General features: G+C 44.2%; 1 protein-coding gene across 3 annotated transcripts in view; it reads left to right on the top strand.

Moving 5' to 3' along the window:
• Positions 1 to 22,658, top strand: part of rgs6 (regulator of G protein signaling 6) — a 60,906-nt gene that overhangs the window by 29,379 nt on the left and 8,869 nt on the right. For all 3 annotated transcript variants that reach the window (XM_053445204.1, XM_053445202.1, XM_053445203.1), the window contains exons 3-8: positions 15,801 to 15,897; positions 18,156 to 18,206; positions 18,878 to 18,984; positions 20,997 to 21,048; positions 22,162 to 22,226; positions 22,464 to 22,540. In XM_053445204.1, coding sequence (XP_053301179.1) covers positions 15,801 to 15,897; positions 18,156 to 18,206; positions 18,878 to 18,984; positions 20,997 to 21,048; positions 22,162 to 22,226; positions 22,464 to 22,540 — 449 coding nt within the window. The remainder of the gene's footprint in view (positions 1 to 15,800; positions 15,898 to 18,155; positions 18,207 to 18,877; positions 18,985 to 20,996; positions 21,049 to 22,161; positions 22,227 to 22,463; positions 22,541 to 22,658) is intronic.

Raw genomic sequence — 22,658 nt, 5'->3', positions numbered from 1 at the left:
GGTTCACTGTGGAACGCAGGCTGGTGTTTGTGGGAGACACTTTATTCTGCTTTATATTTCTTTGAGGATTTGTCATTAATTTTATTGAGGATTCGCAGATGGTTCCCACGGCCGTCAGTCGCCTCAAAGCGAAGCAATTATCACCGGACCATTAACGATAATCAATCCCAGTGTGAAGACGCGGTCGGCCGCACGAGAAGCAGCAAAAACGAGTCGGGGATGAAGCAGGTGGCAGTTCAACAGCAGAAAATATACATTTTTCATTGGCACATAATGAGGAGAAGTTAATGACAGGGTTTAATGGATGAGGCTGTTGTTGTTCGATGAAAGTGACAGAAACTCCCCAGAGCCACAGGGGAGATGGATCTATGGAAGCTGAGAAGCCCAGTGTGGAAACGTGTCTGTTATTAATCAAAGTGACGCTCTCACCTTCTCACAGATGTTAGAAAGTAAATTATTTCATATTGTTAACTATCATTTTGTGTGTTTGTTGTTTTAGATCTTACGCCTTCACCTAAAAGCTGCAATGAGCTGTGATAACACACTCATCTAAATTACAGGCCAGGTAGAGCATGAAGGTTTCAGGTGCAACTGGTAGAAAAACATATAATCAAGCCAAAAGCTTTACAGGGTTGAGATGCATCATTATGAAGCCCCCCCCCCCCCCCCCCCCCTTTATAGTCGTTAACATATAATTGAATGTCTTTAAACAGCTAAAACCCAGACAATGATTTCTTTAACAGGTCATTTCAGCACATCTGCAATTAGACAGCATCGCCTGGCCCCTTCAAAAAATAGAATGGACTGCCGGGATTTTGCATAAACTCCCCCCCCCGGTGTTTCATCTCCATTTAGCTGCTGCCTGCTGCGATGGAGACTGAGTGGCTTCCTTCTCCTTCTTCCTTCTGTGTAGTGAAGACAGAGGCAACTGGCATTTTGACACTGAGAGACTGTCTGTGATGACTGTCTGCCATCACAGACAGTCTGTGGTGACAAGTCAGTTTGACTTCAGTCTGCACACACACACACACTTTGACACACACACACACACACTTACACACACACAGACGAGAAAGGGAGGTCACTCTAAGTAAGAAATAATTGGTTGATTCTAATGGGATTTGATAATTATCTTGACAATCCCTTGAAACAATCTTTGGATGATGAACGTCAATAAAGTTCAAGTTCAAAACTTGTATAAATACATAAAACATGACAGGAGACAACTTTATGTCACTTCACAGACTTTTCCGAGTTTTTCATTTTACGTTAGAGACATTTTTGAAAATGACACGAAACTGAAAGTGCCCTGAACTTTGATTCGCCATCTGTTAAAAGCCTCCTGGAATAACATGAGATCAAATTAGCGAGTGTGCCAACATCCTGCCTGTGTGTGTGTGTGTGTGTGTGTGTGTGTGTGTGTGTGTGTTCGGTGCGCAGGGTTGTAATGTTCAAACATAATTATCCCGTCGGGCTTTGCGTACCATCATGCCATGTTATCTGTAACTCTCCCTCTCCTCCGGCTATTGATGCACCGATCTTCTAATTACCATCACCCCTCGTTTAGCTGCATCATGTGTGTGCACGTAATGTTTATGTTGTGTATTTGTATGTGTGTGTGTGTGTGTGTGAAGCCGCTGATCAGTGGAGACGTGCTCCATGTGCTGAGCTCCTCCTAATTAACCCCCGAGGATTAAGCAGCACCTTCAGACTTCATGGTGCTGTCATGTATCTCTCAGGCTTCACCGTGCACCTCACTGGCTGCAACATTACTAATCATCACTTAAGATTAAAACAACTGTCTTGTTCCTGATTCTGCAAGATGGCACTGTGAGTTGGTTCTAAATCAAAACTTTCTATTCCTGATTTATAAATCCTGAATTAGGATTAATCAAGTAAACTCACCAAATGAACTTTTTAAAGTTAGTTAAAAATCTAGCTTGATTATCTCTCGACCTTCTCAAACAACAGCCTGAGTAGATAAATCTAATAATCTCCACATGACATGTGTTCTGCATCCTGATGCTCCACAGAGTCTGAGCTGCTGACTGCTGCTGATGATTATCTTTGTCCATTAGCTTTCACCACGATGACCTCCTCTAAACTTCATTACGTCTGCTGAGCAAGTTGCTTTCATCCCTGTCTCTGTGTGTTTGTCTGTTAGTTTGCAGGATTACACAGAAGTTATCACAGAACTCGGTGGAAGGATGTGAAATGGGTTTAGGGAGGAAACCAGGGAATTTAGTTGTTGATTCAAATCAGGGGGGCGGGTATATAGGGTGTATTTTCACGGTTAATGGGGGGGGGGGGGGGGGGGGGGTGGTATTCTTACTCCTGTTGAGGGTGAAAGAAGAGAGGATCAGATGATTCCTTCTTTCCAAGCTGAAGATCTTTGTTGGCCTAATTCAAGAGCAGACATACAATTCCAGTAAGTGGTGGAGAGATGAGGACACAAAGCTAAATATTGACCCATTTACAATTCAGTGCAGCCACAGTCTAGACAGCAAAGCTCTGAGTTTCTGCTCATTTCACATCCACTGACCTCCAGCCGCTCTGAGGAATCAGCTGGAGGTAAAGAAACACACACAAATTTGTCCTCGGTGCATCAGTGGAAGTCTTTCATGTGAAAAACACAAACTCTGCAGCCTTTGAATGCATCGTGTGGAAATGTTTTTTTCATATTTCTGGATATTTAGCAGCAGAAGTGATCATCGCTGGCGTCTGTGTATGAGCCAATGGAGCTGAGCCAACACATCACTTCCAGGGCTGAAGCGACGAGACCCCCCCGCTGCTTTCACTTTGACACCTTTAAGTATCATCACAGACTAATGGGGCCCCCTCTGCATCGGGCAAAGGACAGTTGTGAGAGTGAATGTGTTGTGTGTGTGTGTGTTTATTATAAAAGATGAAGGAGGGAGTAAAAATAGAATTTGTTTAAGGGATATTTTTGGATGATGATTATGATTCATATTTTCAGGGAGAACTCCATGTTTCTTCCTCGTGCATGTGACTTTCTGCACGCGAGAGTGAATTATTGATCCACCGGAGGGATGAGTGAAAATCACTCTCCTCCATCAGCTGAGTCGTGTTCAATATTTCATCTAAATCCTGATCTGAATGAAGATGATGAAGATTTCTCGATGCTGCTCGCTGCCACATTTCCATCTCTCTCTCTCTATGTCTATCTATCTTCCTTCCCCCCCCCCCAGTTTCACCTCCACACTTCACTCCCATCGGCGCTGCTCCCCCCCCCCCCCCCCCCTTCCTGTTTCAAATCAAACACATCTTTATTCAACCCTTTGTGTTGACGCCGTGGTGCTGCCAGAAATAGGCTCCACAAATGCACAATGTGTGAGTCTGTGTGTCTTATCTCCCGCCGGCCGCCCCGAGGAATAACCGTCTGCTGCGTTCCCGGTGCCTGGTAATAGCCTGCTGCTATCTCCCGCCACGCTGCGCTGAGAAGAAATGACTTCCCGACGCCACGGCCTTCCTTGAGCGCTCAAGCCTGATTCGCCGGCAACGGAGCCTCATGGACGGCACTCGACATTCCAGCCAATCTGTACTTTCATTAAAAGTCACTTTTTACCGCATCTCCGCTCGAAATGATGGTCTGTAAAGCGGCAGAGAGACGGGGGGGGATGGGGGGAGCAGCAGGAAGGGGGGAGGGGGGGGGGGGGAGAGAGTTTTTTCGAGCAAATTCTTCCTCAACAACCCTCACAAGCTAAATATAGAACTCCCAGGAATTAATTTTTCAGTCCTGCTGTGTCCTCCCCAAACTTCCTGGCTCTTTCTCTGAAATGACTTCGGATTCTATGATGTGATGTCGGGTGCATAGAGGAGGTTCTCCACTGCAATTGGAGCCCGGCTGCATTATCGCTTCACCACAGTTTAATTGCAGCATAACTTGTTCGTGAGTGTCCAGAGGTTCGACTGGCCCGTGATGGAACTGAGCTACAGTGACGCTGCAGGTTGAACAGGTAGCTGCTCGGAGGAGAAAGGGTTAGCCTGGTTCCTGTCTGGCTACATCGTTTGCCCCAGGCCTCGCTCCCATCTTCATCTTCAGAGTGCCGTCTCCTCTGCAGAGTCTACCCCCCCCCCCCCCCCCCCCCCTCCATTCTTCTCCAAAGTGTGCACTCGTTCTCTTTTCCCTCCTGAGGGCTCTACGAGAATGGCCTGAGAACCAGCGGCAGCTCACGGCGCTACAATCACCTCAATGGTAAAAACCAACGGGCGCATCCGTCTCCCGGGGCGGACAGGGAATCGGATATTGCTCTTCGATGGGGGACCGGGGATGAATTGGCCTGTCCTGGACTCTGCCAGGAAACAGAAGGCCGGGGGGGCAAATGTCTGGCTGCTCCGCTATCTATCAGACCACCGGCCCCTGGGGCGGGGGGGAAGAGCAAATAAGAGCGAATAAAATATGGGGGTCTCTGCACAAGACTTGACGGAACCCATGCTGCTGTTGTTGTTGTTGCACCTTGAATACTGACACCAATGAATGGTTCGCAGCTCGGCTCATTTGTTCCCTGCTCTCTCTCTCTCTCTCTCTCTCTCTCTCTCTCTCTCTCTCTCTCTCTCGTTCGTCCCCGGCTGATAAAGCTGTCTGAGCTGTAATTGGAAGGAAACACAGACGGCACCGTCCCAATAGATTTCCATAGATTTGTGGTTACACCTTGAAAACAGAAGGCTGAACATAAATACAAAAAATTCCGCCGCCATCAGTCGTGGAGCGCTCACTTCCCGCCGCCTGTTCCCAGACTGTTTCTGTATTTCACACTGGGTTTAATGGGCTCAGTGTGAGTGTGTGGCTGGAGGTGATACACTGCTGCTTCTACGAATGAGCTGCACCAGAGCCTCCTCGGTTCAAGTGAAGTGCTGAGTCAGACAGCAACATTGATGACAGACTTCATTTTCAGAAATAAATTGCTCCCCCTGCTTGGATTTGTGGCCCCTGAGGGATCCCAGTGTTTGCTCTGGGGTCTCAGGATGTCTCACAGACGAGGGAACGAGGAGGGTTCCTGTGATTTAGGAATAAAACAACTGTTTGGAAAGCTTTGATTGGATCGCTGAGGATGTGATGTCGGCTTTGTTGTTGACTCTCTGTGACCCTGCGGGATTCAATCCAACAAGAACTGTGCAGAGTGAGAACTCTGTGATCGCACTCATTTCCCTTTCTCTACCCAGCAGTACCCTAATGGTCTACAACCAGCAGGACACACAAAACACTGGATGGGTTTTACTCAAAAACAGCAAACATAGCCAAAATGTCCCTTTTATAAAGAAATTCAACTTTTATCTGTACAACGGCTTCAAAGAACTCAGTGAGGACGTTTATCTGTGATAAAGCATCAGACTGCTGCAAGTGTATTATTGTGCATTTTGGCTCAGTGTGACCGATCCTGAAGCTCGGGGGGGAATCTTGACCGTGCACCACACAGGGAAAGATTGGCTGATTTCCCCAGACTTTGTGCAAACTATTGAAATAAAAAACACCAAAAAGTTAGACTTAAAAATACAAATCAATTACAGAGACATCTCAGAGGAATTCAGGCGATGTGCACTTAAAGACCCCCCCCCCACAAGTTTAAAGACAGAATTCTGTCCTCTGGTCTCTAATCGCCTCAGAGCACCAGTTCATTAGCACAGTGCAGAGCTGAGGAATTGCTACTCAAAGATGTGCCAGAGGTTTGTGGAGTGTTTCTTCACAGGCTTATGTTTCGCACCATCCAGAGAGACATAATATAAAAAGATAAGTCGGCAGCTCTGCAGGGAGCTCTGCACTTAGTCCGTCCTTCACTAAGAATAGTTTCTGTGTGATGATCACATTCCCACCAGCCGTCTTCACTACCGCTCCTTGTTGTGCTAGGAAGCCGAGGAACCCTGGGAACGTCCGATTAATACTTCAAACCTTCAAACCTTCTCGATGTTTCTTGCTCATATTCCGTGATTTTGAAGCAGGGCAAACAAACACAGAGAAAGGAGAAGACAGCTCTGACGTCTCGGCCTTTATTCCCAGACGGACTCGTAGCTTTGGCCGGTTTCTCAGATCTTCCTCCTCCAGCTCGTTGTGCTCAGCAGCAGCTTCTGAGCGGCTCCCCCAGGGGGGCGACAGAGAGGACCCTGCATGTCTCCCTCTTTAATCCAGCCAATGAGCTCTGACCGGGGCCACATCGCATCACACAGAGCAGAATCCAACCCTCTGACTGCTCTGCTACACACTAGTCGATGGGAACGTAGCATTATCAGCTGCTTTGTGTGTGTGTCTGTGTGTGTCTGTGTGTGTTGGTGTGTGTGTGTTGTCCAGGTATTACCCATAATCTATATGTTTTTAGTTTAGTCAAATGTTTTATTAAAACAGCTCCAAATAACTCAGTTACAGTAATTGACTGATGTCTTTGTGAGAACTGGAGAAAGATAAGATATGAAAGGAGAAATATTATAACCTTGTTTTCGTTGGAATTCAATTTAATGGTGAATTTGTGCAGGTAAAAACAAAACTTAGAAGAAGATATACATGTTTCTGTTTTTTGAAATATAAATTATGATGCTTTGCCTTCACTTTTGTGGAGCTGTCACGTCGTCCATCTCTATAAACAGTCTATGGTGTGTGTGTGTGTGTTTTTGTTTGTGTTATGTAATTCTGAGAGGCTCTTTATTCTGAAGGAAATAACTTTTGCTTAGCAGCCTCACTCAGACGATCCATCAACCAAAACTCGGGTATTTGGGCCTTTTTCTTCCTCCCTGTGTGGAATCTTCTGCCAAATTAACGTCTCTTTACTATTCAGAAATAACTTAAGAGCCGTTTCCCAGCTCCCACTCATCTCCTCCTCCCCATAACTCCCTTTGCTACAGGCAGACCAAGTTTAATATGAATTATAATTAGCAATTCTATATTTATAGAGTCAAGAATCCAACGACAGTATCAGCTGATCCAACGCCCTGCTAGAAAGCCCTGTGAGGTTTCACATGCATGTAGCATGGGGAAACATAACAGTCCCTCGGAAATTTACAGTTATCTCTTTAATAATTTGACAATTTCCCGTAGAACCGACCTATCTGCTTTGAGTAAAATGTTAAAAACCCAAAGCTCAACACATTTAACACGATTCTCACATGTTAAGGCGGATTGGGATGAATCGACGCACAATTGGAGAGTCCCAACGACAAAATACAAACTTTTGTTTTGACAACTTCAAAGCTCTAATGAGATCCTTAAAAAGCTTTTGATGGGAGTCCTGTCACAGCCTTTACCAGCTTAACGATCCCTCTTATCTTCTGTCGGTGCTATTTCATATTTAATCCTTCCAGTGTAAAGTACGGTTAAAAAGGAGTTTTAATGAGAGCCATTCCAGAGCCGCCCACAAACCCGTCCTCTTCACTCTGACAGCGCAGAGCAGTAAATTGGAGGCTAATGGATTTCTCCGAGAAACAAAGAAATGAAGTCAAACTGGGCAGAAGCTCGACTGGGAAAGGAAATGCCAAGTGCCTTTGTTTGACTTTTTATTTTATCTAAATTGATGCTTTATCTTATTTATTCACCTTTCGTTATTTAGCAAACAGTCCAAACCAACCCCAAGGAAAATTAAAAATGCCAATCACCATTATTATTTCTTCACCGCTTGAGATTGTGTATATGGAGGTGGCCCCGTGTTGTCTTGTTTGTTCTCAGGTTGCATCAATCAACACATGATATTGTTTCCAGGAAGAGGATGATTAGGGACACGCACACAGAGCTTAAAGCTTTTCTACCAAAGAGCAAATGTGTAAAATCTTGTTTTGGTTCCCATCATTTTTAGTGTGTGAGGATAAAATGATGCAGGAAACCTTTTAGAATGAAATCTCACTGGGCTATCAGGGTGTGATGATGATGGTGAGGATGTTAATAATAATAAAATATATATATTCTTATCTCCTTGTATAAGCAGGTTTTAATTTGATAAACAGTAAGGACATCATTTGCTGGAGGCGCTCTCTGGACTCCCTTGCGTGAACGGTGAGAATAGAAAATAATCAGCCTCCCCCTGCGATGATCACTCAGCCTCTGTCAGGTGAGTCTGTGGCTCGGAGACAGGAGGTCGGCTCGGTTGGTGTCCCTAGCTGGGGGGGGGGGGGGGGGGGGGGGCGGGGGACAATGAAAACATGTCCGGATTGATTATTGCCCGGGGAGCGTATGGCCTCGGTTCACATTCTGCCGTCTGTCGGCCAGTTGTACGTCGTCCAGACAGAAAAACTCAATCACAGAGTTTTTATGTGAACTTTGACCTTTCAACGGTTCCGCTTCAGAAATTCAACGCTTTGTTTAGTTTTTTTTGCAAACTAAAAGTTGCCCGAGGTTGGTTCAGGCCGGAGTTACATCTTCTGAAAACACACGTCAGCAGCTCCTCTATTCAGCCTCTGTCAGAAAACACTTGCTTTAAGTCCCCCCTCTGCCGATGCTCTGATTGGCCAGCTGGCTTGTTCTGTTGTGATTGGTCAAGGGCTTCTAGTGCCTGTATGATATGTCGACCTCTGATCTCCCTCTACCTGGCTGCGTTAGGGCCAGACTAGCTGCTAGCCGTGCATCATGCCAATATACTGGAAGTGTTGGCTGGTCTACTGGAGAGCAGCTTCAGGGGCAGAGTTTTTGGTGGAGGAAGAGGAGCTTTGGGCATAAAAAAAAACAGTATAACCCATTAGAAGAGAGAAAAACTGTGAAATCCTCCTTTGGGTTAACATCATACATTGTTTTCACACACTCTAGCTGATGGTTGTCGATGTCTTTCAAGAGAAAATGTCTAAAAGACCCGAACATAAGCCAAAGTCTTACAGCTGCTTCCACCCAGCCATGAGAGGGAAATTATTTTCAGCACACAGGAAACAAACCGAGGAAAGCTCTCCCGAGGAGTCGCTAAAAATACACCTTGACACTTTCAATGGAAGCAACTGTTTGTCCTTCAGGGACTCTAGCAGGGACACGCTCCTGCAGCTTCTTCTCCTCCTGTGGCAGTGGATGCCCTTTCTCTGCTTATCTGCTGTCATCACGCTACTACACAACACCACCACTTCCATTTGAGCTGAATGGTGTTATCGTAAATCCACAGCATCTCACAAACCTAAGGGAAAAGGTCTTATGACAGGACTGTGCCAAAGTTTTGTATAAAACAAAGTATGGAGCTGAGATTCTTAGTTTGTGCACATTCACACGAGTGGTTGGTTGAACTCTGGTAAGATAAAGCTCTAAAGCTGTGGTGAAACCAGATTTCCAATTTCAGAGTAAACCTGTGGGAAGTAAAAACTTTCCATTTTAGTATCATAAACCTTTAACTCTCCTTCCACACACACACCACTGTCGAGCAGCCTCTCTTCCATCTAAGATTGGTCTTTTGTTCTTTCTTTTAAAGAGTCGAGTCATGCATCGCACGTCCTGTCTCTCCTCGCTGCTCTTTTCCAGCCTTTACTCTTCTTATATCCAGTGCAGTAAAAAGATTTGGCCTAAATCTGGGAACTCTCTTGGGTGCTGCTGCAGTCAGGTCCACAGCCTGTTGCACCACTGTTGCTCAGGGTATCTAGTCCTCACTGCCAGAAGGGCTCAACACACCAAGGGAGGCGGATGATATAACATCCTTATTTTAAAAGTAACGGTGGGTTGTCAAAAAATATTTTTTCTGTCCATTTATGTTTCGCAGGTTCTTCTTCACTCAGTTATTGACTGCTGGTATGTTGATAAGTAAATTAAATAAATATCAAAACAGTAGTAATTTACTAACCTGCTCCTATAGGTGCAGGCTTTAGGATCAAATCTAATGTTGCTCTTATCTCTTATTCTTCAAATGTTGCTCAAAAGCATTGAGCTGCTGAAGTGTGTTTGTAGACAATCATTGTGATTTCATTGGTTCTTGGCTGCAGAAGAAACAATAGATTTAGTTTCAGTCCCAAAGACCAGATGAATTCTTCATTGTGTGTTCCAGCCTCTGATAAACTGCTGTGGTGTCTGCTGGCAGGCCGAGAATCACCGGCTGTCCACTGTGGGCAGAGCCATCCTGTTGTCATTACACTTCCATTAACAGTCACACATCACTTTGCTGCCAGATGCAATGGGCTGAAACCAGTAAGACTCAGCGTCCCCGTCAAAGAGCCATCAAATCTGACCTTTGAGACATTAACCCATACACTCTGCAGGCAGACGGCCTAACCATCTCCGCTATGAGTCATTACACCCACTCTGTGTGAACGGCAAATCATTTGGGTTGATGTGTGCTGGTGTGTAATGAATGATGCCCCCCCCCCCCCCACTCACACACACACACACAGACACACACACTGTTGCTATCTAATAAATTTGAGGGAATGAATTTGACCTTTGCCCTGCTGGCATGGTAATCCTCTCCCTGAAATTAAGAAAGGTGCTGATTCTCTCACTGAAATATTAGACTGAACACAGGATTACCCAGGTCTCTTCATTGCAGGATTCTCATGGAGGTGCATGTCCGAGAACAGTACGTGCCCGGACTTTATTAAGCAATTTCCATTCCAGGGAGGATTCATTATCACAACCTTGGTTTTTGCACACGGCAACAAAAGGTCGAGGTTTCATAGTTAGCCTCTTCGTGTAACTGACAACTTGTGCAAATTAGATCTATTGAGAATACACGGATTTCGAAAAAAGTGTAGTCGATAGAAGCAATATTCACTCTTAGAAGATATACACAATACTGCACCTTGAGCTTGACATTATTAAAATGAGCCATTAATGACTTTATTAGACTAATTGTTAATGTTCATTATAGAGATTCAACAACTCCAGCTCCTTCTGTTGTCGGTGCAGTTTTGCTTTAAAGGTTGATGCATACATTTTGATGGTTATTGGTGTTATCACGAGCAGTTAAGGGGGGAAACACTCAAGGACAAGTTTAAAACCAAGAACCTCCCGAGTTCCAGACGTCGCTCCACCTCCTTCATCAAACTAAATGTTCATTTGAGCGCTTGTTCTCTGACACTTCACCTTGTTCTCAGAGAAAGTAGAAGTTTTGGAAAGTTTTCCACATGACGTGTTAATAATTCATACTTTCTCCAAATCTAGTCCAGAGCTTCAGAGACCAACGTGTTTTCACCCTCGAGAGTTTTGAAGTTCTCGTTTCTGAAACTGTAATTGAGAAATCCAGACTCCAAGCCTTGATACTCTGCAGAGTAGAGATGTGAATAAAATCCATCGTGGTGACATTAAGGGTACGAACCTGTAGTTTTTTTGGCAATATAAAATATAGTACCCCATGTTTTTCCGCATCTTATTGCCTCCATGGAATAAGTGTTTGGTGGGAAATCCCTTTAAATCCGCCTGATTGTGATCTGCCATGTGAAATGTGAAGCAGTGAGAGATCGTTGATTCAAACGCCTCATGTTAGCATTTAGCTAAAAAGGCAGCGGTGTCTGTAGTGTAACTTCGCAAAACTTACCCTAAAGGTCAGAGGTCAGGTTAAGTTAAATATCCATGGAGTCAGTTGGGGGTTCAGTGCAAATTGTGAATATCTGCCAGCAAGCGTCAAATGTCGACAGTGGCTTTTTCTGAAAGCTTCAATAATGTAACGTTGTGTATTTATATACTTATATGACCCTGAAGCCCATTCTCAACTTATTCCTCCACACAATCGCACTGTATATTTTAAGTTTCGACCTTTGTAACATGTGCATGATATTTTAAACACGTTCTCCCATCTCTCCCCCCCCCTCGCTGTCACTTGACTTTCTGTTCAAGTGTTCCCTGTCAGTGTGCAAGTGCCACTTAGAGCTCAGAGGAACATGTTGCAATCAGTCTGACGTCTGAGCACTTGATTGTTTGAGGACGTTGCAACACGTAATATGCAGATGTGGTGAAGATGCTCTGGAAGAAGCTAAATCAACAAATGCTCTCTTATACGTAAATCGTCAGATCACAGATAAATTGATCATTTCAGGGAGTAGCATGAGTTTATTCGCATTTGTATTCAGGCTCAATCTCCTAAGGTAGATAAAATATTAAATATATAACTGCTGCTTTCAATCTCTGATAACAAACTGAAACTGTTGCCATGGATGCCTCTTAAAATAGCTCGTTCAAATATTTGCCTCAAATATAAATGCTTAACGTCTTATCTTTCAATGTTCTCTGCAATAATTCATGGCCTCATGCTTTTTGTGAGATATTCCAGTTTTTGCAAATTCGTGGAGATTTCAAAAATGAACTCAAGTATTTATCTGAATGGAATTTGAGTAGAGTTGACAAAGAAGTGATGATTATCAAAGTGTAAAGGCTCAGATGAGTTCAGCTGTCGAAGCTGTCGTCAAATGAAATGACCATAAGATCTGATCCTGGGTTGGTTGACCTGAATGTCAGTCGTCCATCTTCCTGCTCTGCAGCCGGACTCGAGCCAGACTGCTATCGATCCAGAGACGTGTTAGTGTGACAATGGGGAAGACTCCGAGCAGCACGGTTCACAGGATGTCATTTTGTTCTCTCAAAAACATGTTACCCAGGTATCTCAGCGGAGACATCTCTAGCCCTCAGGGCCATGGCTGACATTCCCTCTCTCTCACCAGGATGTAGAACTGCTTCGTTATAGCCACAGTGTCTTTGTAGGGCTCCTCCACAAGCAGACTGCTCTCTGGGCCCTGATAGGCTGATCACAGCTGTTTCAGGATCAGGAGGCTGTTGTCACATTCTGCATTAATGTAATAGTAATGATAATCCAATAATATTTATTAATGCTCTGGAATCTGTTCATATGCTAAATGAGGCCTTTAGTCCACTTACCTGATGACACTTAGGGAATGTGTTGATGCAGGATTGTATAAACAACATTGCGGAATTGCAGATTTTACCTTTATTTAATAATCCAGTATCCTCCCATCACTACTTTCTAAAGATATGAATCTTCACTTTGACATAGTAACAGTTAAGCAGGATGTGTGTGCTCATCTTTGTCTCCCTCCCCTCTCCATCACATGCTTCAGTAATTATGATACAGACTCAAACAATAACTCAGTGCTGGCATCCACATCGCTGGCGAGTACAAATTAGCGGTCCTCCTGTCGCCCACAGGGATCATTAAACTACAATCTACAGGGAACTCCCCCCCCCCCCCCCTTACCCACCTGTCTGCCAAGCGGCCTGCCAGCCCACTGGTCGCTCCATGCTAAGCATGCGGCGATAACATTGTAATCAGGCGGCCCACTGCCCCACGGGGGGGGGGGGGGGGGGGGGGGGGGGGGGGCCGGAGCACAAACACTCTCACAGCACAAACCTGTACAACACAAAGACACAGAGACACAGAGTTCACCTGTTCCATGTATGTGAACACAATTTACACACTTACACATGTTGTCGTATAGATGATGTTTGTAATACAACTTCCAGATTCAGCCCGAACCTCATCCTGATCTTAAAGAATGGTCCAGATGTTCTTCTTACTATAGCAGCAGAAGAGAGGTGAAGCATGATATCGCACTTTGGCTTTTTCAATATCAAATAAGTGATTAAAACCAAAGTTAGATATTTCAGTGTGGTGAGAACGACCTAAAAGGATATTTCAATGTGATGGATGATATTTAGTTGGTTGATAAATGTCAAGTCGGCCTTAAGTACCGTGAGCGTTTTGCTAGCGCTACGCAGTCGACCTTAGCATTAGCATCCTATTAGCAATCTAGCTGAAACTTTGCAAGGTCAGAATTAAACGTCACTGTCTGACAGCGACTCACTGCCGCCTCCAGTTCACCCTGAAGCTGTAGCATTGCTCAGAGGGCATATTGCAACTTCCTGTTTTTGTAAATGCATTAACAGTTGAAGGTCTTGGCGACTATCAGCTATAAGACAAGTCATTTGCTTTTAATATTCTTCAAGGTTCTTTCTTAGTCTCTTTATGTCAGGGAATATTCGCCTGCTTGCTAAGAGTTGTTGGGCTGTAAAAACACAACAAAACTACAAAGTAAATAAGTCTGATGTGTTGTATTTTATCAAATCTTTTATTTTTAATTAAACTATAAAGCACAGAGGCGGATTTTTACGTTTCAGGAAAACATGTGAACATTTTTATTTCGGAGTTGAGCAACAAAAGAAGGCAAATCAAACATTTTAGAGAAATACTGAAGCTTTTAAAGAGACAATTAGTTTGAACAGAATACTTGTACGGTATATATGACCTTACAATAATTACATCTATATGATGCATGAGCTACAGGCAGCGATTACATGTTTGAGGTGTTTTGAAGAGTTCTTGTAAGATTTGCCCAGTAAACCACGTCTCTGTCCATTAAGAGTCTGTTAAGGACGGAGTCATGTGAGCTTTGAACCAGCGGGGGGGGGCCTGCTGGAGTCGTACTCCACTGACATTATAAATATACTCATAAAGCTAAAAGGGTCAGAAAGAGAAGAGATCACAGCAGGGGGGGGGGGGGGGGGTTGAAAGTGTTTTTCTCCGAGCCACAGGTCTGTGCTGTGAGTCTGCACCTGCTGTTCTCAGTGGTGTTCCTATTTCTATGTTAGCACTTCTTTAATGTGATCACTTTAATGGTGCAAGTGTAAAAAAAAAAAACATATGTACTTTCTCTCTGCTCTGGATTTATATTTTATTTTCAGCGTTTATATATATATATATAGCTTCTGAGTTGTGTGGTGGTTTTTGCGATGGCTGTCTCCAAAGCAACCGACTTCTCATTGCCCACTCTCTGACGCAAACTATAAAAGCATGTGTGCAGATGCTTAAATTAAAAATGAACATGTTTAATTTAACACCTGACATCATCGTCTGAAGACATGTTGTCCTGTGGAATCTCATTTCCGGCTTCTATCAGAGGACTTGGTGAGAGTCTGTGTTGAGTTTCCTCTCACTTGATCGTGTTGTGGTGTTTTTCCAGAATCAGGAGACTCACAACTAGAGAGAAACTGAACAAATAATTCAAGAATGGTGCAAAAATACTTGTTGATGTAAAGTGGTGGATGGTCCAGACTGGGCTCTAACGACCAACACCATAAAAGTACACACCATGAGAGTATGTACACGGGTCAATTGCAATGAAATGAGTATTAAATATTGCATAAAGTGTAAGGTTCTAATTACAGTTTGTGTATTTTGCATGTTCAAATGTCCCCTGAAATCGAGGGCGGCACATTGGAACAGCGGTCATTACTGTCGCCTCACAAAAAAAATGGTTTCTGGTGACTTGTCCAGGCTGGACTCCGCCTCTCGCCCCAACTTCACCTCTGATTGGCTCCAGCTCTCCCCTGGATAAGTGGTGCTTATGATGGATGGATGAAATCGTATCATTACACCCTTGATGCTCTGTATTTAATTTAAAACATGGTCATCACAGTGAGGCATTAATCTGACGTGCAAAAAAAAAAAGTTCAATGCCCGAGTTCAAATTAGATTTTGTTGATTGCATTTTTTCAACACACCACACAAACACACACAAACACACACAAAAATGAAGTGTTTCTCATTATGAGTCATCCAGGAAGCTCAAGTGAGCACTTCAACATGAGGAGCACATGGTCAAATGAATCATCTGAAACTGTGGAGCCTCTGTGTCTGTGCAGAATTAACTCGTTCAGTTTAGTAATCCGACCTGTGTGTGTCAGTGAAAGACACAATCTAACTTTTAGGAAAGGACAATAGTGAGACAATTACAGATTAGAAACTGGCACATTAGACGTACTGTGGTGGTGTGTTGGTGTTATTATGCTGAATATATCTGGTTCAACCTAACTATGCCTCAGATGGATTGTATTCAACTTAAGGTTTGATCAGACTGTCTCTTCTGTCTCTTCTGTCTCTGTCTCTTCTCTGCAGATTGAGGACATTGTCACTCGTATCCAGGACGAGACGGAGGGCGTTCCCATCAGAACCGTCAAGAGCTTCATGACCAAAATCCCCAGTGTCGTCACGGGTAAGAGAAGGAGAGAGACCGAGGGGACGGGGACTGATCCTGAACCAGAGTCTGAGTCAAACTTCAGATTCGAGACTCGACCACAACACTGACAGGGACAGAACCTGGAGTCTACAGGCGTTCACTGTAGCAGACATTAGTAAATTGAGTATCTGGTGAACAGAGAGAGAGAGAGAGAGAGAGAGAGAGAGAGAAGAGGAGACCAGGGGAGACGCATGGTCCCTTGATCCTCATGTTTCTGGGAAGATGACTCGATTTGATGATTTGTGCAGGGAATTAATTTTTATTTTACACTTTGGGAAATAGGCTTATTTGCTTTTTTTACGCCTCCTCGCTGGCGACAGCAGCAGCTGCTGGAGGCATCATTCAATTCAATTGTATTTGTGTAGTGAAAAAATCAAAACATACAATAACTAGAGGCCTTTCATAAAGTAAGGTCAATACCTCACAAAATGATGGAGACAAACAACAGTTCACACAACAAGAAGAAACTTTTAGCCGAGCCAGACTCAATGTGGGCGGCTGTCTGCCTCGACCTTTCGGTGATGGACCACCGATCGGGTTGTTGTGAACACGACAAGTCAACAACATCTAGAGGGAATTTCTTCACATTCAGTAGAAAACAAGGATGAGCTGCGCCTCGCAAAATCACATTTGTTGCCTTGTGAACACATTATCTTAACAACGCCTCAAGAGAATCCCTTCAAATTTGGCACAAATGTTTATATAGACTCAAGGTTTAACGGATTACATTTGGGTGGTCAAAGGTCAAAGGTGAAGGTCGCCTCTAGAACAGATCTCAAGTTTTGGTTAGAGGCACTTTTCCCCTCTGTTTCTACTCTGTATACCATGCTAAGCTAACCAGCTGCTGGTTGTAGCCTTATACTGATTGGACAGAGGTGCTATTGATTGATTTCCCCCCAGTTCTCTGCAACAAAGTAAACAATGTGAGATCATCAGTTTGTGCTTTAGCCTGAAAGCCCCATAGCAGTGGTGGGAGTGTTGGAGAAGCTACCAGTTCAATCTCCAGCTGAGTCACACCCTTATACTAAAAAACACAATGTGCTCTGTGGCTGAATTTCATTACAGCCTCTGTCAAGGCTGCCGATCTGTTTCTTCTCTAACGGACCACTGGAGGATAGCTGAGTAGCCGGAGGATAAGTGAGAGGACAACACATGATTAAATATTTGGAAGAGAAAGTGTGAGTGTGGAAAAACAGAATGAGTAATGCTACCCTCCTACTGCCAAGGTGCCCTTAAGCAAGGCAATCAACCCCCCCCCCGACTGCTTCAATCAAGCTGCGACTGAACGGGGTCAGCGTGTGGGCAAATATTCATGTGAGTCACAGGGAAGATGCACAACGTCAAACTTTGTAAATAAATCCCCATTCAGAGGAGAAACCAGCAGAGTGCTGGTCTCCAGGAGCAGCTGAGAGGTGATGGATGGATGTCAGCCGCCTCGCCTGTCGGCTGGATTCGCTTCATCTGATCGGCTAAATCACTTTAACCGGCTGCAGCCACAGTGGGAGGCTCCGACACACCCCAAACAAATCATGGCAACAAAGAAAGCCCATTATCATTGTTGTGCTCCTCGGCCGCTGCACTTATGGAAAACGCATTACCCCGATATGCCATAAGCAGAGCATATCAATAGACACAATTACCAGGGCGGCGGATGGATGTGCAGAGCAGCAGCTCACATGTTTGCAGCTGAGTGCTGAGGGCCAGGAAACTAATGAATGATGGAGAATTAAACAACGCCCCCCCCGGGACTCGTGGGGAAGCAGAGCAGGAGAAGAACAGATAATGTGATTCTCTATCTCCACTGCGGAAATATACGAAAACAGGGGAAACATAAAAAACTTCTTAGGTGATTTTACCTCGTCGTTATGATATCAAATCTCACTGTTACTCTCCTCAGTGGCCATGACGGGACACAATCTTCATTTAAAAGGTTTAATTTGGCTCATGGTTTAATTTCAGCTTGAAATACTGAAAATGTTATTTCATTATCTTGTCTTGAATTAGTTTCTTTTAGTTTAAAGCCAGTGGAAGAACCTTGTATTACACATAATTCATTGTATGATTTATAGATGATACAGTTTACTTTTATGTTTAAACCTAATTTGAGTTTTTATTACAAGGGGGAAATCGTTGGAAATTACTTTGTTCTCATAAGAGTAGTAGTACCATTTTAATTTCTATGTTCTGTACTCTCTGTACCACTCATCATTATCTGTCTGTGTGATCCGATTCAGGTGCAGATATCGTTCAGTGGATGATGAAGAACTTGGCCATTGAAGATCCAGGTAAGTTTAGAAAAGTAACACTGAAGCTGAATGTGATGAGTTTGTTTAAAAGGCTTCAGCAGAAAGAAGAACCCTCTGTAGAACTACTAAGACTGTGGAGGAACATTTAACCTAACACTGAGAACTTCTTCAGTTAACATCCATGAATCCTTCTTGAATCTTGAAGAAACAAAATTAGCATTTTGTGATAACTTCTTTCGTGGGAGTGGGTTTGGTAGTTTTACGTAAACTAACAGGTGAAACTCCTTGATGGACGTAGTTTAATAATTTACTGAATGCAGAGCAGGTGCAGCAGCAGGGAAACAGTGGTTTTAAATAGAGATGCTATTGTTAGCTATGAATTAGCAGCTTGTATTCGCTGTGGACTCCTTTGTTTGGTTGACCTGAGGCGAGGTGGTGGGAGAGCAGTGTTTATTGTTGGTGCTGTAGCCCACGGCTCTGACTCAGGCTTTGACTCATCCATGTACATTCCAGCCACTGAATCCTATAGCTGCAATCCCAATTGAACGGGCTATTTTAAATATAACTATGATCCATAACTTTATACTCAAAATCGTGTATGTGTAGCTTGCTCCTGATGATGTGACAACTCAGTGAATTCCATCCACGGAGCATAATGCATTACAGATGATATGTTGTGATCTGTATTCCATGTGTTGTTCCTCCTGCAGCCGAGGCCATGCACATCGGGAGTCTCATCGCGGCTCAGGGATACTTCTTCCCGATCTCAGATCACGTTCTCTCCCTCAAAGACGACGGCACGTTCTATCGCTTTCAGGTGAGCGAGAGCATCCGCTGAAACACAGACATGTGACTGTAGCTGCGTCTAGAATCAATTAATAATCTTTAATCTATTTTGTAAAGAGTGGAGATGGAGTAGAGATCGCTAGACAGGTTAGACACCGGAAGGACATGAAACCTGTATTCTCTAAAATGACCAGCAGGGTGCGACTCCACTGTTTGTTTCTTTAAAAGTCTATGACCCAACTTTTCACTTGATTTATATCATCGGTAAACATTTTTGCAAGGAGTTGAAGTTGTCTTCAAAATGGCATATTGTTCATTTCGTAAATTATTGTCCCAATTAGAGTTGAATATACGATAAAGCATAATCAGCACTGGCAGCTAGTATCATCAATGGGTGCAGGTCGCAGGTGTAGGTGGGCGTGTCCTCCAGCTCTCAGTCAGGCTCCTCCCCTCTCTTCCAAATATGGTCGCTTTTGTTTTAAAAAAAAACAAGATGGTGCTGGACAACTTGCCAGAATCGAGGCTTTGAAAAAGAGGCTCACAAACAGATGGATGACATCACTGTGGGTTACCGCTTCTTTGAGGGGTTTGATGTTAAAGGTTAATAAATGGTGATTGACAGTTTGTTGAACATCTATTGTCACTTGATACGGACTCAAGTTTTCTCTCTGGTCACCTGATATGAAATCCAGCATCAGCCAATACATTGATTTTGAAGCACAGATATATTAGTTACACATATTAAAGGGGCCCGGGCCTCATGGCTCCTCCAGGAAGTCACTGCAGGGAGAAGTGGCACCAGATTAATCTTTATTCTACACAGATTACTGTACATTACTGTTTTTCTTGTGCCTTTTGTAACAGACCTAAGCTTCATCTAATTCCTTCCTCAATCTGATTGTGGAAATTGCTCCTTTCACAAAGACCCCGATCAGCCGGAGAGGGGATTACTTGTTCCTTCGTGGAATTACACACCAATCTTGATCCGGTCCACTGTCTGCAGCCCCCTCAGTACTACGTGGGCGTCCCGGGACCCCATTAAAAATGAATGACGCTCTGTTGAAATATTCATCAAGCGAGCGAGTGAGCGAGGGAAGCAGATCTGGGTTCGGGACTGAGTAGGCGGTCACCACCAAGCCTCACATGGGGAGAAGTACAAACGCTCTCCTCCTCCTCCTCTGTTCACAGATGAAACAGCAACATTAAAGTAACAGATTAATTATGCCTGGCTGATTTCTTTTTTATCCTGAATTTCCTAATTAAAAAAAGAGGAAACACTGTTTTCACAATTCCTCTGGGAGATTACAACGATCTCTGTGCAGCTCCGTCTTCCTTCCAATCCACCGGAGCTGGAGGAGCAGTTTAATTAAACCAGGTGGTTGTGCACTTGGCCGTGCGTTTGACCTTAAGGTTCTCGTCCTTTAAAGTGGTCTGGAGGAGGAGGAGGAGGAGGAGGAGGAAGAGGAGGAGGAGGAGGAGGGCTGTTAACCGTAGTAGAGAAGCTTCACAAAGATAATCACCTGTTTCAGGCAACGCAAAGAGAAAATCAACACAATTGACACCATGTTGTGTCTCTCACAGTTACAATAAGTCAAACATGGTGTGAAAGTGTGATTGAAATCCCTGTGATGACAAACTCGAGTCTCATCAGCATCTGATGCCGTTATTGTTCCGCTCCCCCATTGTTTACTCTGCGTCTCTCAGAGCTCCTTGTGTTATTGTGTAGCCACTCCCAGCTCGTCTGCATCCCCCCCCCCCCCCCCCAGGACGCCTCTCTCTCGCTGGTGGAAAGGGTTTTATGAGTCAGCTCCACTGAAATCCGTTCACTCGTGGTAATAAAGAAATGTTTTGATTGCTCACATAACGGAGCACCGCTGCGTCTCCGAGTCAGAACAAGAGTTTCACGAGGTCACAGCCACCGAGTTTGTGCTTTTGAAAGTGAGCTGATATTTGTGCATTAATGAAATATCACGATTGTTTTTGTGAAGAAGAAACCTCCTCATCATCTGTCTGTGTCTCGTCTTTCACGTTGTTTCCCCTCAGGCTCCTTATTTCTGGCCGTCCAACTGCTGGGAGCCTGAAAACACTGATTATGGTGAGAACCTTTAAATACCTTTGGATAAAAAGTAAAGTTCTACCCGTGCATCTGTGAGTGAATATTTCTGGCTCTGCTCAAATCCCACGCTGCTCATCTCACCTGATACACACTTGGTGCTTGCACAGGGTGATTAGGGACTAATGGGTTAAACTGTTCAATGTGGCAACCAATTAAAAAAGCGTAGCGTCGGGTTTCGATCAATCTTTGAGTGTGCGTGTGACCTATACTGACATTTACCACGCCGGTGATATTTGATATGATTAAATATGTCTGCTGGATCACACCCACAGCCACTGTCTGGAAAACACAATTAAATGCTTTGCATTTACATAAAGGTGCAATTATTTTGCAGCGCTTAAAAGATTGGATGCAAAGTAGATTCTCTTATTAACTGCCAGCGACTTCGTTTAGCAATGAAATTATATTATTCTGGTTTTAGGTGGAGAGTTGTAGCTTCGTATCATGAGCTTGATTATGATTTAGAGATTTAGTTTTGTAGTTTTTGAGATCATTTTAAATTAAATGAATATAAATAGACAAATACATCCACAAAATGTATCAAAAACAACTGTAAAATGTGAATTCAATAAATCTTTCCAACGTTGTCTTGATATATTGGCATAAATCACTTAATCTATCCTCAGTGATATTTTGATGTCGAGTTTCTTGCTTTCAAAATCACATATTTTTAAAACCCCGACAGAAAATATCAGCTTATATCAGAAAATAAAAGCCTCCCACTGTGAAATGAGCAGCAGCACAACTCGTCTCCTCCGCGGCAGAAAGTCGATCCCGTTTCCACTTCCTGCCGCTCGTCCTGTCACAGGAAGCAGCCGTGTCTGGAGTTCAGGGCTCGGTACGTCTTCACACTCCCCCCCCCCCCCGCCCCCCCCAGTTCCTTCAGGAGCAAGAGGTGTGGACAGGCGGCCTCTGAAACTGATTACACTCTCACGCCCTGGGAGGTGAGGCAGGTACACGGCGGATGAGAGAGATGCATGGATGAGCGCTTGAAAGGACGGAGGGGAAGTGTGTCCTCAGATAAGTCCAACACCTCAAGTCCTCTCTCTCCATCTCTCTCTCTCTCCGTCTCTCTTTCTCTCTCTCTCTCAGCTATCTACCTGTGCAAGCGGACCATGCAGAATAAGACCAGGCTGGAGCTGGCAGATTACGAGGCGGTGAGTTCTCACCCGTTCCTCCGAGCTGTTAATTCTCTGTATTGATCCGTGTGTCAAGTTCGGGGGCAGAAAATCACACATCCCCCCCACATCCTTGACGTATACAAGTCTGAGATTGACACGGATCTGAATTGGATCCCAGATCAGATTCCATCTTTAGAATACTTCATTTAATGTGGTCCTGGCGTCTCGCTCTGATCATAACTGGTGTGCGTGACTCTCTCTGGTTTCCAACAGGAGAACCTGGCCAGGCTGCAGAGAGCCTTTGCCAGGAAGTGGGAGTTTATCTACATGCAAGCTGAGGCCCAGGTCAAGTAAGTGTGCCGCACAACCATGGCAACACAATGCACGCAGCTACACAACAGCGGTGTGTGAGCTCAATGGGACACAACATGAGCAATGAGGTTCTGTTTCCATTAACCCTCCTGTTAT

Source organism: Pleuronectes platessa, chromosome 17, assembly GCF_947347685.1.
Source record: "Pleuronectes platessa chromosome 17, fPlePla1.1, whole genome shotgun sequence".
NCBI lineage: Eukaryota > Metazoa > Chordata > Actinopteri > Pleuronectiformes > Pleuronectidae > Pleuronectes > Pleuronectes platessa.
The sequence above is the reverse complement of the archived record's forward strand: the minus strand, read 5'-3'. Positions and strand labels throughout refer to the sequence as shown.